This window comes from Triturus cristatus, chromosome 9 (genome assembly GCF_964204655.1).
Source record: "Triturus cristatus chromosome 9, aTriCri1.1, whole genome shotgun sequence".
NCBI lineage: Eukaryota > Metazoa > Chordata > Amphibia > Caudata > Salamandridae > Triturus > Triturus cristatus.
The window spans coordinates 841,579,897-841,601,436 of record NC_140592.1 but is presented as its reverse complement, the minus strand read 5'-3'; the positions used below and the strand labels follow the sequence as shown (position 1 = coordinate 841,601,436).

General features: G+C 42.4%; 1 protein-coding gene across 4 annotated transcripts in view; it reads right to left on the bottom strand.

Moving 5' to 3' along the window:
* The window catches only part of PPP1R13B (protein phosphatase 1 regulatory subunit 13B), a 509,136-nt gene that overhangs the window by 325,366 nt on the left and 162,230 nt on the right, over window positions 1–21,540 (bottom strand). For all 4 annotated transcript variants that reach the window (XM_085626276.1, XM_085626274.1, XM_085626275.1 and 1 more), the window contains exon 3: window positions 19,559–19,678. In XM_085626276.1, the coding sequence (XP_085482402.1) occupies window positions 19,559–19,678 (120 nt within the window). The remainder of the gene's footprint in view (window positions 1–19,558; window positions 19,679–21,540) is intronic.

Genomic DNA, 21,540 nt, shown 5'->3' with positions numbered 1-21,540 from the left:
AATCTGGATCTCCAAATGATCCACTACCTGTTTCAGTATTAAAGCAGTTGAGCTCTTCTTCACTATCTGTGATAACGGATCTCCTTAATGCCTCACTGCAGGAAGCCATCATTCCATCAACATGGAAACATGCTATGATCCATCGCCTTCTTAAAAAGGCAAATGCTGACCCTGATGTGTCCTGTAATTACCGCCCTATATCTCTACTTCCTGTCTTTTCAAAGATTCTGGAAAGACATATCCACTCTCACTTAACTCAGCTTGTGACAACACACGGACTTCTTCATCCCTCTCAGTCAGGCTTCAGAGCGTGGTTTTCACCAAAACCACCTTACTTGGGGTCACTGAAAGCATACGTCACCATCTGAACAATGAGGACACCGTTGCGCTCATTTTACTAGATCTGAGCGCCGCTTTCGATACATACGGTGTCTCATGCTGTGCTAATAAATACACTTAAATCACAGGGTATCGGCGGACCCGCCTTAAACTGGCTTATTACTTTCCTTTCAAATCGCATTTTCCAAGTTTTCTCACAAACAGCCTGCTCTGAAGTCCACTCTTTTGCCCATGGGGTGCCACAGGGATCCATCCTCAGCCCCTTGTTATTCAATCTTTATGTAAGACCACTGGCTGAGGTAGCAGAGAAATCAGGGTTATCCCTTTTCTCTTACGCCGATGATTCTCAAATCATTTTCTCCCATTCCTCACACAATACAAATGCTCCTTGTATTCTCAAAATTGGCTTGAACAAAATAGCATCTTGGATGCAGCAACATTTTCTTAAGCTAAATGGAGAGATATTGGAGTTAGGAAAAAACAAAGATCTCTGGAACCCCCAACATTGGCCTTGTGAAATGGGTGATCTTCCGTCCCCTTCTCCCCAAGTTCGAAATCGGGGTATCACGATCGATGACTCACTCAAAGTGTACCCCCAATCAGTCAAAGTCGCAGTGACTTGCTTCACCATTCTCAAATGGTTAAGGAAAATCTGTTGGATGCTACCGGAATCTACCAGAAAAACCGTAGTCAATGCCCTAATTACATCTAGGCTTGACTATGAAAACATACTTTATCTGGGCTCAAACAAATCTGTAGTCCATAGACTACAGATGAAAATTCCTTTTGTTATTTAACCCTCACACACCCTATTGGTGTCATGCTTCATCATCGGGTTCACCCTGACTCCTAAAGGTCAGGGTGGGCTCCACCGTATTGAAGGGAGCTCTTAGGAGATGTAGGCCAGGAGGACTTATAGATAAAATTCCTACTGCACCCCAGGTATCCCTTTATTAATGGGGGTGTAGTGGATGTTAAATAAAAACTGGTCTTTTTTGGAGGTTATGGTCCTAAGACCCTAAAAGATTGGCAACATGTTTTAGCCCAAAGTCAGGGCACAATGAAATTCCCTCCCTCGTTCAGATCAATAGACAAATTATGCTGACCTATATATTAGTTTTGAAGGTGCAGATAGCTGCAACATTCGTGACAAAAGTGACAGTAAAAACAATCACAATAGGGAGAATACTTATCTCCCTTCTTCAATTAACGAAAAATTCCGCCTGTAAGGAAAAAAAAAAAAAAGAAAGAAAAGGACAAAAATCACATTGCATCACAATAACAATTTTAAAGTGCACCTATATACATCATGCATGGGTGCACATGTCCTTTACATGCATAGTCTGTGTATTTTTGTGACCACAAACAGCAGAGCCTTATTGAAACCATTTTTCCCATTTTTGCCCATTTGGCAGTGTGCATATTAATTATCATAGCGTGCAACATGTACTTAGAAGTGAAGTTTGCCTCTTCAAGTTTCACCACACTCATTAAAACACAAACAACCTGTGTCGCAATGCGTATGTATCAAACCAGTGGTCTCACGTATGCAAAGGGTTGTTATTCGGGACATCAGAAAATCACTACATGCCACTGTTGACTCAAATTCATCAACACACTCATTTTACAGAGTTAGTTTAAATGTCAATCGTGCCTCGTTTTCCCACACATATACTCTCAATCATCCTTACCCAATCATAGGGGAATACAAGTGTCTCGGGGTCACGATGGGGTAGCCTTGTAGTCAAACTCTGTCCATAGGACAAAATAGAAGTAAAATAGTTCTGCGTTAGCTTTCAAATAATAGCTATACTTCAGAGTACCTCTATCGTTGATTCAGGCCTCATCATGTTTGCGTCTCGTCTAGACCACCATCTACCACAGTGCTTCAGTTTGAGACCGGATCCCACTGGCTTCGGCAACTGATGCATTCCTACAAGACTGACTGGAGTTGGATACAGGGCTAAGCGTTTCCCCCCATTGTCTATGATCACCAGGCTGATGGCTCAAGTCAGTTGCCAGCAGGTGCTGGTGATCCTGGTAACTCCGGTTTGGAGGTCACAAGGGTGGTTTCCAGTTCTTCTGGAACTTTCTATGGATTCCTCATTCTTTTTTATCAGAGGCAATACATGCTGCGAGACCCAATGGGCAACCTGCATCCGTTGATTCTGGATAGGTCGCTCCATCTGATGGCACGGATGATTTCAGAAGATGCTGGAGCTTTCCAAACGTTTTGAGACGTGCTGCAATCTTCATCAGACGAGCATGCCCAGATTCCACTTCTAAGCAGTATAGTCAGCTTGATGCAGATGGAACCTTTGTTGTATGCGACAAGATTTGAATCCCTGTTAGAACATATATATAGTCCACATTTTGAATTTCTTGCTGGAGCATCCTCTGCCAGCTGGTCAACTCGTCCGGTCAGCGATTTCCGTAGGAAATGAAACATGGCATGGTCTCCCGGAGGGGAACATCCAGTGATGTGCCAATTATTAAGAGGTGTTAGGATTACTAAACCCCCTCAATGCAGATACTCTCAACTGTGGGATGTCAATTTGGTATTGCACCTTTTTAAATCCTGGCAGGACAATATCCATCTTTCACGGAAGGAACTTACAGAAGCAAGCTATGCTGTTATGTTTGGTTTCATGTAAGCGTGTTTCCAATATGAGGGTTTTTGACCCCATAATGGGTTACCTTTAAGGTGGCATGCAAAACAAAGACCAGTATAACAACGGTGCACTATCCAACCTTCCTAGACCATCCAAAAATGAGCGTATTGCAGTTTGTCGGAGCTTACGAAACATCAAACGCAGATTTCGGACTGGCTGGTGGCAGTCAGTTGTTGACTGCATTGAAAATAACTTTTCACCAGGCCTATTCCTGAATGGTAGACAAAAAGGTCCGATGGTTGATGACTAAAGCAGTCATCAATACCTTCATTTTTGTAGCTCTTAGGTTTTCTATAAGGCAAAAGTTTGAAAGACATTCTGAAGGTGACAGATTTATCATTCCACTCTACTTTTAAGAAGTTTTATTTTAAGCCCATCATACATATGGCTTAAGTGCTGGTAAGTAAGCTTTAAAGAAGCATAGTCTGAGCCTCCAGTCCAGACATAGAATAGAAAATGTCCTAGCTACAATGAAGGAAAGTTTCAATTCTATTAAGAACACTGAGGCGAGAATTATCCCACCTTGGACGGTCTTGGAAGTTTATTTCCACCCGACATACAAGTGTTGAATCCACGATGGGTAAGGTATAGCAATTTTAACTGTAGATTTGTTCATGTGCATATGGTACAGTGGGATCTTTCCAGTACCTTTTGTTTGCACTTTGATAAATATTGATAGTTGTACTGATCTTGAATGTTTTGGATCTCTCATGGCATCCGCTTCACTGATGGCAAACTGCCCATCCAATTTAGAGATCAGAGCCCACCTGCAACTGCCAATGCAAAGACTGCAGTAACAGCTTCTAACTTTGCTGCACCTGTGCCATGTTTGATGCACCCGATTAGCCAAGATGTAGCTTTTTTAGAAACAAACTGCCCCAGCAGAGTTTCTTTCTGAAAAAATGAATTAACTGCTCTGAAGCACAAGGAGATTTCTTCTACTGCATGGGTCCCACCAAGACATGTCTCTGTACAGGACTGCAATGACTTGCATGTCAGTCCCTATGTAAGGAGCTCTACGAGCAGTCTGCCCACCCTAAATAGGCCAGGACAACTGTCACTATGACCAAGCCCAGTGACAATACAGGCCTCAAGGCCAGGGGTTTCCAATGGCAGAGCTGGCTGAGGCTCTATCAAGAGAAACACAGAAGTTTCCCCACCTTTCGATGATACTAGGAAACAACAAGTAGGGTGGGGGTGGTGCATTGCCGATTTACATTGGTGCACCTGCCCTACCAGCTTCTAAAAGACCCCCAAAGTCTTATGCACATCCGACAAAATGTCTGGTGTTCATTGGGCTAAGGATTTATGCCTACTGAAAGAACTACACACTACCAGCACCAGCTGAAGGTACCATTTAAAAGTCAATAGCCATCAGCAATAGGTGGGCTTTGACTCAGGGTCACATAAGAGCAAGCATTAGTGAGGCCCTTTGGCCCAGACTGCATTTAGAACCCTCTGTAATGGGACGGACAAATTCCCTTGCATGGTGATAGACGTTATTTCAGCCCTGAGTGCCCCAGCTGCAACAATGTCTGAAACCCTGGTGTGTTGGTTTTTTTTTTAAGTCCTGGGCGAACATGGATAAAGTGTTTTGCACTATGACAGAGGCTGGTCTCACAGACTGAGGTCTTGCTGGAATAGGAAAGGCATCCAAAGCACTACCCTCAGGGTGGTGAAGGGCTACTGCCTTTACCAGGCATTAAGCAGCACAGGCGCGGTGTTGGCAACTTACTTTGTAGTGATCAGTAGGAGAAACCAAGGCTTTTTACCTGTGTCCCTGGAGTGACACTACAGGCCCACTCACGTAAAGTTCAGCTGCTGTGTGCTTAACTCACCCACAGCTTACTGAAATTAGTATGCAGCACTATGCAGAGCACATATGGTTGCATATGTGTGCTGGGTGTATGTATGTCTGTAAGTGGTACAGTAAATGAAAGACACAGGGTTCCATTTTGGCAGACCCGGGGCTGAAGGTGGTGAATCCTATGCCTCCCCATGCTCCTTCAGACAGGTTTGTGGATTGCTGCATTCCGAAGACCTGGGTGGGACACACACTGAAGGAAGGAAGAGCCAATCTCGTCAGTACACTTCGATGGGTGCTCTTTGATTCTGAGAGAGGTTAATGAAAAGGAGTCTTGACACATCTTAGGAAGTTTGGGTTGATAACAGAATTATACAGAATAGATAAGGAGTAAGACTAGGGCCCTTTGATAAAACTTTGATGCACATATCACTGTGGCTGACATCCAGGTGTGAAACTCCAATTACACCAATGGCTTATGTTGTGGGGCTATCAGATTTGGAGTCGCTCCTGCTTTGACTGTCCTGCCCTTCCTCCAGAAAGCAGTCTGAGAAGTGAGCACTGCAAAAGGAAACAAACCACCAACACAAAAGACTAAGACACTAAATCACATTTTGTGTCTGGAAATGGAACTCTAGGCCCCCAAATGGTCAACTATCAAGCAGCCAGTCGGGATGCAGGTCGAGGAGGAGAATCTCTGCAAGACTTCTACTTGTGACCAGGACTGGAGGCTAATATATGAATATACATCTCTTTGAAAATGATGGTAGAGAGAGAGCTGTAGGGGCCGAAGATCTCCCAACAATTTATGAGTTGGCACTTGGGGAGGGAGGCAAGGGTGCTGTTGCTTTGTCAGCTTGAACCTAGTTATTTTAAGAAGGTATGATTCAAAATCATTACGAATGCCTGGAAAACGTGGGGAAAAATTCGAAAATATATCAGCATTGAAAAATATACAGGGTATACACCTATTTGGCGATCATCCTTTTTTTCACCTGGTTTTTAGGTCTCGCCTGAGCCAGCGCATGCGCTGCCCTGGCGAGACATTTGGTTAGTGGGCTTTTAAAAGCCCGACCACAGCTTTTTGGCTGGCATAGAGCATGCGGTTACACGCACAATCACGAGCAGAGGCGCCATCTGGCTTTCCTCTCTCGTCATGGTGAGCGCACATCGCACACCACTCGCCAGCCTGCTTTCACTTTTGCCTTCGCGCGCGCACCACTCGCGTCCTTTTTTTCCATCTTTCCTCTGTATCTTGCTCGGTCTTCCTCGATTTCGTCGCACACCACTCGCCAGCCTGCTTTCACTTTTGACATCGCGCGCGCACGACCAATGCTGGTTTATTTTAAGTTTGAGGCAGGCGGTGACGAGTGGATGCGTGTGTGCGCACGTGGCATACTGAAGCTGCAGGAGTGGACGGATGGCGGATTTCACGCTTGCCACCAGCAGCCCGTCACTTGTTTTCATTGCTTACACCGCATTTTTAAACTGTACTTGATGTTCCAATGTTTATTTATTTATATTGCTTCGATTCACTTATACGGCCAATGCTTGTTTCCCCCTTGCAGTGTGTTTTCATAGTACAGTATTGTTTGACGTGTCACATCTACTACACACGGTGCGAAACTCGGACCGAAAATAAACACATCCGAGGCCAGGTTGTAGTTGGGACATGTTTACTTAAGCGTTTTCTTTTCACTACTTTTACATTCTCCAGTGTTTCAAAGAATGATTGGGTCAAGTGCTGCGTTTTCTTTGTTTCGACCCGGGGCATGCTTTGTGCATGCTCTGTGTGACGTGCTTGTTTGGTTATCCTTCTTCTCCAACCCTCTATCGAAGGCTGCTAGCTTGAATGACCTCTAATAGATAGCTGCCTGGTACCGCCAGAAGACACTAATCCCGACTAATCAGCCTGTCACAGCACAGAAACCTTTAAAATTGCTGCAGGGTAACAAGAAATTGCTCTATTGGGCGCAAAAGACGTTGAAGAGACAATGCAAAAACAGACATCGTTCTTTTCAGTCATTTGTAGTAAGTGGTAAATTTACTGCAGTTTCCGTTGCCCAACTGTGGTGACAGCAACCTGATTTTCATGCTTGAAATTTCTTTCTTAGCAGCTCTTCAGGACACTTCTAGGCCTGCGGCACTTTTTTGCGCATCTTCCTTGCATGTGGGATGGCATTTGGCCTAGCGCCCGGCTTTCACTGTGGCATCCAGACAGCGCCGGCATTGTGCCGATAAGCTGTGGGGGTTTCTTTCATGTTCATTAATTCAATTAGCTAATTTTGTGGCAATTGCCTTTGACGGGATTAATCGCCTCTTTAAGAAGAGCGGTTTGTTCTGCACAAACAAAGCACCCCATTTTCCCAGAAGGACATTGCCCTTCCCGGAAGTGGCACTCCAGGCTGAACCCGGCCCCCCAGGTTGAGTTTGCTTTCTTTCCTCTGTTGACATTTCCCACGGGCCTTCTCCAGATTCCGTTACAAGTGGACAAAGCACTACAGAAAGTGGTTGCGTGTATGGAACACCCTCTGTGGAGGCCACAGCGTTGTGGCGTTCTCATGCGGACAGGGGGAAGTGGACGCTACCACCAGGGGGGATTTGCTAGCTTTTCCAAGAGGGGCGGATTAACTTTTGAAACTTGAATTAATTCACTGCAGCAGGTTTACAGTGTAACGAGCATTTATTTTATCCTCCAGAGACACCTCCATGCATAAACGGGATGAAACCACACAGAGCATATTTCAGGCCAATAAATATTTTGATGAACCTGGCAACGAGTTGTGAATAAATATATATTTTTTTTAGCTCATTCTAAAATCCGCATGAAATTCCCCCTATGTTGTTTAGGCTTCTCGACACTCCTCATAATATTAATAGCTTTGTTTTATAGATTGCTTCATCCTGCACCTTGGCTATTTTAACCCTGTAAATAGGTATTACTATTATTAATCTCCTTTTGATGCGGGCTGTCCGGTTCTCGCTAGGCAGATACTGTTCTTTCTGGAATTCGAACTCCTAGCCTGTAGATCTACACAAATATCGCCACCTAGTGCTCAGCTCAGCAAACCAGACAATTGTTCCCAATGTTTGTGGATGTTTATTTAGCCAGACATAATGGAATGTGGCCAGATAAGCCAGGATTTTTTTTCTCTTTAGGCCGCTTGTCGGGGTTTGGAACTGTGCTACCACTAGCCTGGCTAAATATTCAACTTTATTTTAAAATTTAATTGCCGTTTTTCAATTAGGCCACTTTGCCTTTAGGCCTAGTTGTATGGCCACACTTCTCTACAGCACAGCTTAAAGACATTGGCAAAGTCAATAGCTCTGGCTAAACACTTATAGGGCCCCAAAGGCAAGACCTATTGGCTATGCCAATACTTGTCTATGATGCAATAGGGAAACAATGGGGACAGCTTGGCTTGAGTACAGTGGGAGATATTCAGGCAACAGATCAATTATCTCCTTTCCCAGACTTGCAGAAAGAGTATGAAATCCCTGACAGGCATTATTTTAAATATCTTCAAATTAAGGGATTTTTTGGCAAACGTAGACAGGTGAGCTCAATGGCAAAGATTCTACTGCTTGAGACCCTGGGGGATCTGTTTGTAAAATAAAAACTTATATGGCATTATGATGGAGGAAGCCCACAATGACATGGGGAAAAAGGAGATGAAATAGGCCCACAGATTAGAGAATGAGGATATTGATATGTCACTTGAGCAGGACAAAAGAACGCTTCTATCAGCTAACCTAAAGGCGCAACATTTCAAGACGGTTTTTAACTTATACTTTACCCGTCTCAAATTATTCAGCTGGGGGAAAAGGGAAGATGATAAATGCACCAGGTGCGGGATCAGACCGGCAGAGGCGATACACGTGTTTTACCACTGCTTCAAGCTAGATCCGTTAAAAAGGGAATTGGAAACATTTTGGGAGAAGATATTACGAAGAGGTGTCCGCTTAAGTCCCTCGCTTATGATGGTGGGTCACTACAATGACATAGGGTTGAACCAAGGCCAGACCGGCATCGTATTTATTTCAACAATGGTCAATAGGCTAATAATAGCAACTAGATGGAAAGACTCTGAGCCCCCTGGGTTCCAAGAGTGGCTGGCCTGCTTAACCACCATTTATAAATTGGAACAAGCACTTTACGTATGTAAGGGCCATAAGGCTAAAAGATGGGGGAGGAAACTTTGGCTCCCAATATCAAATTGGCTGTTCGGGGTAGGGTAAATGTATCAGAATTGTAAGAAATTGGAACTACAATTAATTTGTATGTATGAACTGTTATAAATTGATTCTATATTTATAATAGGAGATGAATTATGATGTCAACTGAAGTAATTGACAATGTACAACGAATAATCAATTGGTGTAAATATATGTGCTGGGGCTAAGGTCTGCCAGTCTCCCAGCTGGGTGAGGGGGCATCACCCAGAAAAATCCCAAACCACCTGCCCTGGAGCACCAATACCTATCTGCCTGCCAAGACCAGTGTGCCCTGTGAGGCAAAGGAAAGTAGTGAGGTGTGAGAAAGCAGATGCTGCTCCACAGTTCAGGCCATCGCCCATTTGCAGACTCAGGTTGGCAACCCCACATGCCAGAGGGCTCCGCAGTGAAGAGTGCATTGCTCCAATGCCGATCAGACCATAGCCCATGAGTGAAGTACGTTGGCAACCCAGTATGTAACAAGGGGGGCGGTTGAGAAGGGCAAGAGTCGTCACATGGCTTTGCTAATGCCGAGAGGGAAGGCAGTTATGGCGGCCTGTGAGCGCCTGAACCCCGACTGAAGCACTGGAACCCGAACAATCTTCCACCTACCTGTGAGATGTATAAGAGGAACCTACTGCGTCAACTGAGCAAGCACCATAGATAACCAGCTGCTGCCCATGCAAAGCTGAAAGTGCTACTCACCACCGGCAGACAATGTAAAACTGATCACAGGGCGCAAGAACACTTTTGACTTTGAAAGTGTTGGTATGACTCCTAAGACTCGGACCTCTAGTGGGGCCTAACCTAAATGTAGCCTATCGTGAATGGGGAATAATCACTGCCAAGTTACAGAGGGAAGTGGTACTCCGAGACCTTCCTATCTAACACTAGGGTACTCCTCAGGATGACTGTTTTTATTATTTGTGTATGCTGTATTTTACTATGTGTTCATATATAAATACTCCTTTTTTCATAAAATCAAGTATTTGACTGTACAATCTTTTATTGCTGCTATTGAACTTATTTTAAGTTGTGAGCCTGAGTCGTCTTCCCCCCCCACACCCACCCACCCACATGGATAATTTGCATGTGGTTAACTTGAGTCAAATATTTCCCTCCTCCCGTTCACTTAAACATTCATCCAAGGGTATTATATCAATTTGTTATCTTCATCAAACAATTTTATTTTGGTTCAAAGAACCATAACAGCACACAAATACAAAACTTTCATTAAAACAAAATTAATTACAAAACTCAGTTTGCTACAATGCAATTGATTGAACTGGTATAAATTCAAATTGCGACTTTTACACAAACAGTCTGATGGATCCAATACAGTGACCTCAATAGAATAACTATATATTAAAACAAGGTGCCAGAAAGGCAAAAACCTCAAGAAAAAGCCCTAAAATGGCTCCTGGTGGGTCCCTTATGCCATCCGGCATACCAATATAGGACCTGTAGGAGGAGACTCAAATCCACTGGCCATCACAGAAGAATAAAGTGCATAGTGCAATACATCTAATCTCTCACACAAAAACGGTAAGATTAAAATTCATAGAAGATTTTGCGATAAAACAGTGTTTGAGACAGCTTAGAACGTAGACGAAGTACCTAAAACTGAAAGTATACAATACATGATGGGTTTGGTTAAAAAGATAACATTCTGCTGTTTAGGACATTCCTTCAGAAGGAGCATTTAGAATTATTGAATTAATTTCACATGCCTACCCACTACAATCAATCCCCTCGGCTAGGTTTTCCTTGCACAACTGAAGAACTCCAAGCCCCCCCTCTCTTAGTGGTTTCTAGCTTTTTTTTTAGCACAGATGCACTTTGCCCTCTATATCCAGACTGCCTGGAGGTATGTTGTTACCATGAATACCACAACCTAGAGGTGTCAGATCTTAGGATCCTGGTAGCAACCAGGTAACTCCCAACAACCAGAGGTCTGCTCAAGGTTAGTAGTCCTTTTCTCCTCTGAACATTATAAGAAGGACAAAACAAATAAAAAGTAGGACAAATCTTCAAGAGGCTCCTTGAATGCCGGGCCCTCTGTTCTCTGATGGATTGCATTTGCCCACTTGGCACGAAAGGTTATAATGGGTAGGGGCTAATATCTAAAGTGTAGACACAGTGCCCAAGCCAGAGTAGGGGTAAGCTAGTCGATTGTGTACTCATAGCTAGGAAACAGCTTAAACTCCAGAAAATCCAAGGTCAAAGTACCTCTACTACTGCCTATAACCTCCTGTTGTACCATCTGCCAATAGGCCAGTTTCAGTGGTGTTTTGGAACCAGGCGTGAGGGCCTCTGGTACAGCCCAGAAGCTTCCCAGGCCCAACTTTCTAAACAAGGACCCATTTTGCATAAGCCAAGGTATCCACTGGATGCCTGTTTGGGCTAGTATATGTTTGAGAGAATCTCTATAAGCCACTAACAGGATGATGTGCATATCCTGCGCAAATAGAATAGGAATCAAAGCTCTACTTTCCTGGAAATTTTCATGAGTGCCAGATCTAGATGGAAAGGGACCAGCGCTGTGCTCTTTGGGAGCGCAAATAGATGCCTACTAAACCTATTCTCAGAGTTTGAAAGGATGCTACAATTAGCGTTGCCCCAAATCTCTGCACCGTAAAGGGCTGCCCCCAGAGCCTTAATATTATAAATCTCAAACGCTGGGGAGACTTTCTTGGAGAACGTTTGTTGTATAACTTTAGCAGTCACAATGAATAATGTATTGGTGTACAGTCAACTGTTTGTACCTGCAAGGACCAGTCTAGACTGACTGGTTATCATTTTAGGCTGCCAATAGCTGGGCCTATTTCCAATGAAGTAAATCTTCTGTTCTTGCTATTTTGACATGAGACACAGTACGATAAGTATGGAAGGTAGATGCCCTGTCCTTCCGTTGGCCAAGAGATAACCTATATACTTATAAACACCTTTTTTTCTTCAACCTTGATGCAACAATCAGTGATGACCTTGTGGCAAAGCCAGGTTGAGAGTTCAACGCGAGCGTTGCTAACCTTGGTTGCCTTTACTGATGCAATATGCAGGTGCACCTTCATTAGGTCAAAGTCCTCCATCACCAAACGTTACAGTGTTGTTTCTCAATGTTAGCTCTCCAGGGCCTTTGCCTGGCAGCTTGAGAGGGTAGTGTAGCAAAGGAGAGGCTGTTCGAGGGAGATAGCAATTGAAATTTAGTAATTATGATGTCTACTTTGAAGTTACATACTTAGTACTTGAACTTGACGTTTTCCACAGACTAGCATACTGAAAGACATCTGCACCCAAAGTCTTGAGATCCATTCGACATCCACACATTTTTTGGGGATGGATCTCAGTACCAATTGTTGGTCTTACCCTCATGAAGCAAGATGGTAGCAATCAAGGCATTCAAAGTTTTCTCAGCTAGCTCCTTTGGCTACTAGATTCATAAAGAACTTTAAGAATTTATAAAGAACTTTCAGCATGGGACAGGCATTTACATTTCCTGATACCATTGTGGAACCTCCCCTTCACTTTTTGGCAGCAAAGGACTTTAATTTAGCAGCCATATATTTACCAGATTGACTGATAAGCTAAGAACACTTATGGCATTTGTCATTTTTCTAGAAGAGAGTAAAAGTTTCACCCCTATCCAATTCCCGCCCCATTTTATTTGCAACAAGGTATTGTGCTAATGCGGTTTCTAAAACAATTTGCTCCAGAGACTTTAGATATTAATTCCCTGGATATGTGCAGAGCTCTATCTATCAATTTTCATTACGAGATTCACAATCCCTATTTGGCCCTCCTTATGAGCACTCCCTAAAATCCTGATAACAGGAGTTAATGGCCACATCAAGATTACAACAATTGTGGTAACATCGTGGTTCAGGAGTTTAACACAGAATTCGCCTTCTGAAAGAAGACGTATGGGCTCTCAGAATGGACATTAGATGACAAATACATTATTCGAATTCTAGGATAATGAATTATAAAAGTCAGTGACGTTTGGCTTAGCTTATTAAAATCACCTGTTGTAGCAAAGCTTGATGCACACATTTTTAACAGAATATTGAAGCAGCTTGATGCATCCTTATTAGATAACGTATAGTTTCTTACCGGTCGGTGTAGTTTTGTAGCTTGAAGAATTTTCTGGATTCCCATGCTGAGCGCATTATTCTACCATCTAGTGCTTGGGTCCAGAATTATTGTATTCCCCCCCCCCCCCCTTTTTTTCTTTTGTTCTTAGGGGGCGTCGACATACCACCATTTGGTGTCCTCCTGTGACGTTGATGAAGCTCCCACCTTTGGTCACCAACTTCAGATTTTCTTTTTTCACTCTGCCGTCTCATCTTTCTGGCGGAGGAGGGTGGGTTCGCTAGTGAATCCAGAAAAATCTTCAAGCTGCAAAACTACATCTACAGGTAAGAAACTATACGTTTTGCAGCTGGAATCTTTTCTGGATTCACATGCTGTGCATAGACTTTGAAGCGGTTTGCTAGTCTTGTGGTGGCGGGGTGGAAGATGAGCACTGGTTTGTTGAATATATGTTGAAAGTCATTTTGTCCTACTTGCGCTTCTTTATTCATTTGAATGCCCACACAGTAATGTTTTGTGAACATGTGCACTGAAGACCATGTTGCTGCTAGACAAATGTCTTGAATTGGAGTATTTGCTAGAAATGCTACTGATGCTCCTTTCTTCATTGTTGAGTGAGCCCGTGGGGCTCCTTGCAATGTTTTTCCTGCTTGTTTGAGGCATAACTGTATGGCTTGTGCAATCCATCTTGCAATGGTGTTTTTGGTTACTGGTCGCCCTAGAAAACTGTTAGCAAAAGATACAAAGAATTGCTTTGTTTTCCTGCATTCTTTGGTTTTTTCAGTGTGTGCAATGCTTTCTCTGCTTGTGTCTTTGGTTTTTGAAAGAAACTTGGTATTTGTATAGTTTGGTTTATGTGGAATTAAGATACCACCTTTTGCATAAAGTGTGGATCCGTTTTCATGCCAATCCTGTCATTATGTATTTGGAAGTAGGGTTCCTGTTGTATTATTGCTTGCAATTCACTAACCCTACATAGAGATGTAATTGCTACTAAAAATGCAGTTTTTAGCGTGAGCATTTGTGGCGTTGCTTTGTGTAGTGGTTCGAATGGTGCTTTCATCAGCTGGGCGAGCACTATATTTAGGTTCCATGTGGGTGCTGGCACCATCTTTGGAGGTGCTATCCTTTTTGCTCCTTCCAGGAACCTTTTGACTACATGAGAAGTGAAAAATCTTTTCCTTGTTTCGCCTCTTGTATACATTTCATTTGCTGCTAAGTGTACTTTTAATGATGTGTAGCTTAGTTTACTTTGTAGTAAATGTGTTAAGTACTAAAGAACTGTTGTTTCCCTTGTGGGATCTTTTTTTAAACATGTCTTTTAAGGCACCATTGAGAGTATCTTCTCCATTTCGCTGTGTAACATTTTCTTGTTGTTGTTTTTCTAGATCCTCTTAGCACTGCCATTGTGCTTTCTGGTGGTTTCAGGTGTGCAAATTCTAAGTCCTCATGAGCCATGCTGCCAGACTTAGGCTTTTGGGTTCTGGGTGAAGTACATTTCCGTTTTGCATTTTAATAGGTCTTGCCTTTTGAGAATTTTGTGCACTGTTCCTTAAGTTATCTCCACTATCTCAGAGAACTAAGTCTGTCTGGCCCACTGTGGTGCAAAGAGAATCATTGTCATGTGGCTGATCTTGCATTTGTTTATCACCCTGTGAAGACGTGGTATTGGAGAAAGAGCATAAGCAAATATCCCTGACCAGTCTATCCATAGCGCATTCACTAGATACTGTTTGCAAGGTTGCCTGGATGAGAAGCGTTGGCATTTTGCATTGTGGGGAGTTGCAAATAGGTGGATTTGCGGAGTTCCCCATTTCTTGAAAATCTTGTGGAGTTCCGATTGTTTCAATTCCCACTCGTGGGATGATGATGATGTTTGTCTGCTCAGTTTGTCTGCTTCTACATTGTCCTTTCCTGGCAGGTGTATTGCTAATATGTCTTTGCTCTTTGGGATTGCCCATCTCCAAAGTTGTTGAGCTAGAGTTTAGAGTGCTAAAGACTGTGTCCCTCCTTGCTTGTTTATGTAAAACATGGTCGTTGTGTTGTCTGTTTGTATTAACACTTTCTTTCCATACAGCTCTTTCTGAAAGGCTTTTAAGGCTAGGTACTGTCTTTAACTCCATGAAATTGATGTGCTTTACTGCATCCTGTTGTGTCCATAACCCCTTACTTTGAGGTTTCCATGTGCACTTCCCATCCTATATGGGAAGCATCTGTTGTTATGGTCACTGTTGGAGTTGGTTATGTGAAAGGTCTACCTTGTGCTATGTTTGTTTTGTTACACCATGCCTTCTCCTGATGAACTGTCTGCAGGACAACCACTAGATGTTCCCAACTCGCTGTTGATTGTGACCATTGCTCTTGAAGCCATTCTTGGAACGGTCTCATGTGTAATCGTATGCTGGGGATTAAATGAATGCATGAAGCCATCATTCCTTGTAGTTTCCCCACTGTCAGAGCTTGCCCCCTGTGGTATAGTTGTGTCTCCTTTAGCAGTGCTAATGTTCTCTTTTTACTTGGGAACACCTTCCCTAAAATCGTATTGAATTCTGCCCCTAAAAACACCTTCTCTTGTTCTGGCTCTGGCAACGATTTGTCCCAATGTATTGAAAATACGAGTTGGACTAGTGTCTCTATCACTTGTTGTGTGTGGTGTTTACAGTGACTGTAAGAGCTTGCTCGTATTAACCATTCGTCTAGGTACAGGTATACATGAATTCCTTGTCTTCTCAGATGAGCGGCTACTGCAGCTAGGGACTTTGTGAAGCCTCTTGGTGCTGACTTTAGTCCGAATGCTAGCACTCTGAATTGGTAGTGTATTTTGTTGACAACAAATCTTAATAGATCTTTGTGTCTTTTGTTCATGGGAGTGTGCAAGTATGCATCTTCTAAGTCTATGGTTGCATTATAGTCTCCTTTTTGCAACTGAGGTATCAACTCTTGCAGAGTTGTTATTTTGAATCTTTGAGTCTTTATGAATTTGTTGTGAAACCTTAGGTCTAGTATTGGACGCAATGTTCCGTCTACTTTTGGAATTAGGAAGAATGTGGGGTTAATTCCGCTGTTCCTTTCCTTGTATGGACCTGTTCTATAGCCTCTTTGGCTAGAAGTTCTTGCACCTCTTAGAGTAATTGAGATAATTCTCTTTTTGAATGTATCTTCTTGTTTGGTTTTTTGTTTGGCGGTTGCTTGGTTAGCTCTATGCAGTAACTGTACCTTATTATGTTTAATATCCATTTGTCTGAAGTGATCTCGCTCCATTTTTTTGGAGGAAGTATCTTAACCTGCCTCCTACTGGTGTAGCATGCTGGAGGAACTGTTTGTTTATAGGATGTTGTCTTTCTATTGATTGCCTCTTTGGGAGTACACTCCGTGATTTCCTTGTAGTGTGCACAAACTTTGGATTGCAGTCACTTTGTTGTGGTTTGCGGTCCTCCTTGTTGTGGCTAACCACTTCCCTGGAGGCGCCCTCAAAAGGATTGTCTACCCTGCTGGTATTGCCAATTCTGCTGCTGCCCTTGCTGTTGTCCCTGGCTTACTCCTTGGTAAGATTTTTGATAACTTTGATGCGAGGTTGTAGGTTGATGGTTACCTCTACCCGCTGGTCTCCTTGAGGCAGTGCCTCTACGTAAGCTTTGGAATTATAGTGCGCCCATAGACTTTGCAGTTTTATTGTCCTTTTTTAATTGGTTTAGCTTGTCGTTTATGCCGCTTCCAAACAGTTGTTCACCATTGATTGGTGAGTTTAGTATGTTGTTTTATACTTCTGGCTTGAAACCGGAGATTCGCAACCATGCGTGCCTTCTTTCGGTGATGCCGATCATTATCTGTCTGCTAGATGTCTCTGCAGCATCTAGGGCTGATTTTAAACATGTGTTCGCCATATTTTTCCCTTCTTCCACTAAGTGGTTTGCCCTTTTTTGGAACTGTTCTGGCAGGTGCTTTAGTAGTTCTTCTACCTCTTCCCAATGTTGATATGCATACCTGTTTATCAATGCATTTGAATTCGCTATGCAACTGATTTGCCGCACTCCTCTCGACCTTTCTTCCCATTAGGCCCATCCTCTTGCTCTCTTTGTCTGGTGGTGGGCCAACATTGGTTGGTACATTAGCTCTTTTCCTAGCAGTGGATGTTTTATTTGAGTCAGCTGGCACTGACCCCTTGATGAACATAGGGTCCTTTGAGGAATGTTTGTATTTCTCTCCTCTTGGTGTAACAGTCTTGCATGTGGCAGGCTCCTTAAATGCTTCTTTCCCTTGATCTAATACACTTGGCAGCATGGAAAGAAATTGGTTCCTTGACTGAGTAGGCAGCAAAGTCTCTATTAGAAAACATGATTGGGGTTTCTCTTCTTACAGTTGTACACCATAAGTGTCTGCCACCCCTTTTTATGACTTGGTTGTACATCCGAATGTCATCTGGTGGTGAAGGCCTCAATGGATATGTATCCACCGCCTCCTCTGGTCATTCGGCGTTGAGATCCTGCTATTGTAAGTCTTGAACCTCCGAGGTCGCCAAACCGACATAAGTCTGTTCCTCGTCATCTCCGTCTTCGAAGAAGAATTCCTCTTCTTCGTCGATCGCTTCGGGTGTTGCTGGAGGCTGTAATTCCTTGACTGCCTTTTCCACTTCCGTAGAAGTTGTCAGCAGTATCTTGAATTGCTTCAAGCTTTTGACTAATTCTTTTTTGTGTTGCAAAATACTTGCCATTTCGAATTCTAGCCTCTTTGTCTTCTCCATCTCAGATACGTGAGTTTTGGTGTCGAGACTCTCAGCCTTTCCTTGCGTGCTTGACGACGGCGACACACTCGAAACATGTTTTGACCTCTCTCGTTTCTACGTGTCTTTTTCGTAACCGTCTTTCGAAGTCTTCGATTTTTCGAGGGTCTTCACTGTCAGAGTCCTGGTCTAAGGATCCGACGGAGTGTTTGTCTCTGGACACGACTGCGGCCGTAGAGTGTTTCGACGCCGAGGCTCCTTTTGAAGACTTTGAGTTACATTTTCGTGACTGGTCTATCTTTGTCGAGGGCGATGGTTCTCTTACCTCCTTAGAAGTGTTCTCCTCGACATCTACGACTGGGACGTCTGTGTCCTCATTGACTTCAGGCCCTTCGGCGACATTGTCCTACACTTCGCTGGAGAGGCCCAGGTCTCGAAGCGATGGTGGTGGGCCTTGGCCCTGCATGTTATAATTGGCTCTTCTCCGCCTCTCTCTTACACTCAAATTCTTTAGGGTGAAAGCAGAGCATGCGTTGCAATTGTCACTTCGGTGATCCAGCGGCAGGCAAAGGTTGCAGACCAGATGCCGATCTTTTTGTGCGTACTTGTGATGACAATTTTTGCAGAACTTGAACTGTGTCTTGTCCATCACTGCGCCCAGGGAGCCCCCTGCATGCGCATTCTCCGTATGTTGTCCAAGTTCTGTTGTTTTCACGTCTTCGGCGCGCTTCAGCTCCTAGGATCCAAGTCCCGTATGTCAAAAAACTTGTATCGCTATTCTGCAGATGTTTTTCCCCTATTTTCGTGGATTCTTCTCTGCAAATCTCAGGAGCTCCTTCTGTATCGATCCAGATCCAACAGCAGAAAAAAGGAATCTGAAGATGGCGACCAAAGGTGGGAGATTCCGGAGGAAGCACGTCGACGTCACAGAATGGTGGCATACAGACGCCCACCTACAACAACAAAAAAATGGGGGGGGGAGGGAATGCAAAAATTCTGGACCCACCCACTAGACGGCGGAATAATTCACAGCATGTGAATCTAGAAAAGATTCATGCTGCAAAAGTACTGCGATGCAGAAGCATGACAAATCGGTAATCTTGTGCTTTCTTACAGGTAAACTTGATTAATCAAAGTTATAGACTTCGTTGACACAGACATTGTGTTTCGCCCTACCAGTACAGAAGAAACCTGGACAAAATAAAAAGCTTGTGATATCAAACAACCAAACAGGAAGTGGAGGAGTTTAAAACAACATTGAAACAATTAATTTTTTAATGTAAAAGTTCCTGCAGGCAGGAAACATCATTTATGGTTGTATGGAGACAACTAAGTTTGCCTATCTCAGCAATGGGAGCTTCTAATTGAAGAAAAAAAAAAAGAACTAACGAGGAAGCATTAAAATTCAGGTGAAATGGACTTTACAAATAAGTAAAAGAAACAGTCAACAAAGAAAAGGTAATTACTTTTTTCCTCAAAGTAGTAGCAAATGCACACAGATACACAGTTGGGTATCCTCTAAATGTAGAAAAACATGTGGCCTCAACATATTAGGGAATTAATTAGATCCTCCTTGTATGGAGGAATAGCTAAATCAAGCCTTCTACCCATTTAACACAAGGAGCTTTATTGACGGCTTTTGTACAAGTGTTATATACGTGTTGAAATTTTATTTTTCATCATAATTTGAAAACAGAAATGGTTATTTTAGACTTTTACCTTGTTCGTTGTTCTCAGTGGGCGATTCTTCATGCCGAAGAAAAAACTTCACCTCTTCTCTGCGAGGACCCCACTTTTGCAGATGTTCATACATCATATGATCAAAAGGTATGGGACGTTCTGGAATGAGTAACCAGTTATGTCAATTTTAAGTGTAAAATGGATCCAGCAACCATCTGTGTAAGCTTTCTGGGCACTGTTTTTCAAACCTAAATAGTCAAGGCATGCTCAATAAACTTTTTGTGTGCCATTTCATTTCAAATAAAGCTCTATAAATATACACTTGTGGCCTACTCATAAAGCGCAGAGCTTAAAAATGTTATAATCACAGGTGTGACATAATTGCTATATAATTATAAGTGAGCTGTAACCCACTAACATTCTGTGTAAATTTCTGTTTACGGACACAGTTGTGTCTGCCTACATTTGATGAGGCCACATTTTGCAAATTATAGGATCATTTCAATGTTGACATGTCATAGTTCGCCTAGCTAAAAAGAAGTCCTGTTAAACAAAAACATTACGACCAAGACTACAAAGGTTATAACCCTCTAGACCTACATTTCTTTAATTTACGGCTTCTCAAAGCTCAAAGTTAGGACATAAAGAACATTATCCTCCACACAATAATAATTGGTTATTCTTACAGTTTTTATTTAATTTTTTTCCTTTTTTTCCCCCCTTTTAATATTTTATCTTCTAAAAAAATACATATATCTTTTCAATTAAAATCACAATATTTTACTCATATATGACTGTCTTCATTATTCAAATAATACAGTACATCTGATGTGATTGATTTCAACACCTGTGAGTTCACAACTGAGTAGATGATATAAATTTAATACAAAACTCCCCCACAGTACACTCACACTCTACACCACATAACAACACTGCATGATATCTGGGGTGTCACACTCTTGCTGGTCAACGTCAATTCTTTTCACTTTTTATTTTTTACTTTCGTTTGAGCATGAGCACTATTAACCTAACATTAGGCAGATTAATTTTCATGAAAACTCTTTTAAGTGGCACATCCGCTTAGTATATATAAATATATGTCAGGAGAAATTTAAGATATCTCCTAGTGCTACTGTAAAAAAAGTCTAATTATTCTCTATAATTACAGACTCCCTCCTTCCACCCGTTATAAATGATAAAATAACAGGTCCTGAAGAAGATGGTTTACAATTTATGATTCCATCGAAATGTACATGGACCAGCAAGAGTGTGACACTCCAGATATCAGCACAGCAATCGAGAGTTGATTTTATCACCTCGATTCCTCCATCTGTGCATGCAGTGTTGTTATGGGGTGTAGAGTGTGAGTGTACTGTTTGCAAGGGACATGATTGCAGAGTAGAGAGAGGTGCGAGTATGTGTGGGGGAGTGTTGTATTAAATTTATATCATCTAATCGTTGTGAACTCACAGATGTTGAAATCAATCACATCAGATGTAATGTATTATTTGAATAATGAAGACAGTCATATTTAAGTAAAATGTGATTACAATTGAAAAGATAAATGTATTTTTTTAGAAGATAAAATATTAAAAGGGGAAAAAAAGTAAAGGAAAGAAAAAAACATTGTAAGAATAACTAATTATTATTGTGTGGAGAATAATGTTCTTTATGCCCTAACTTTGAGCTTTGAGAAGCCGTAAATTAAAGAAATGTAGGTCTAGAGGGTTATAACTTTTGTAGTCTTGATTGTTTTTTCCCCCTGTTCCCGGACCTCTGAAGTAATCTTTTTTAGGGGGTTGGTTTGTCAATCCAAACAAAAACATTACACCCTGACTCTTTCTTATCACCTAACAGACAGCAGCCACAGAATAAGACTTGACAACCCACACTCTGGTTATCAAAATGGCACTATTATTCTGAATCTGAAACTATGAAAAGTTAGACCAGTACAGCAAGGTGACAAAATGTGCAAACATGTGCATGATATGGTTGAGTTTTACATGTATAGGATTATTCCT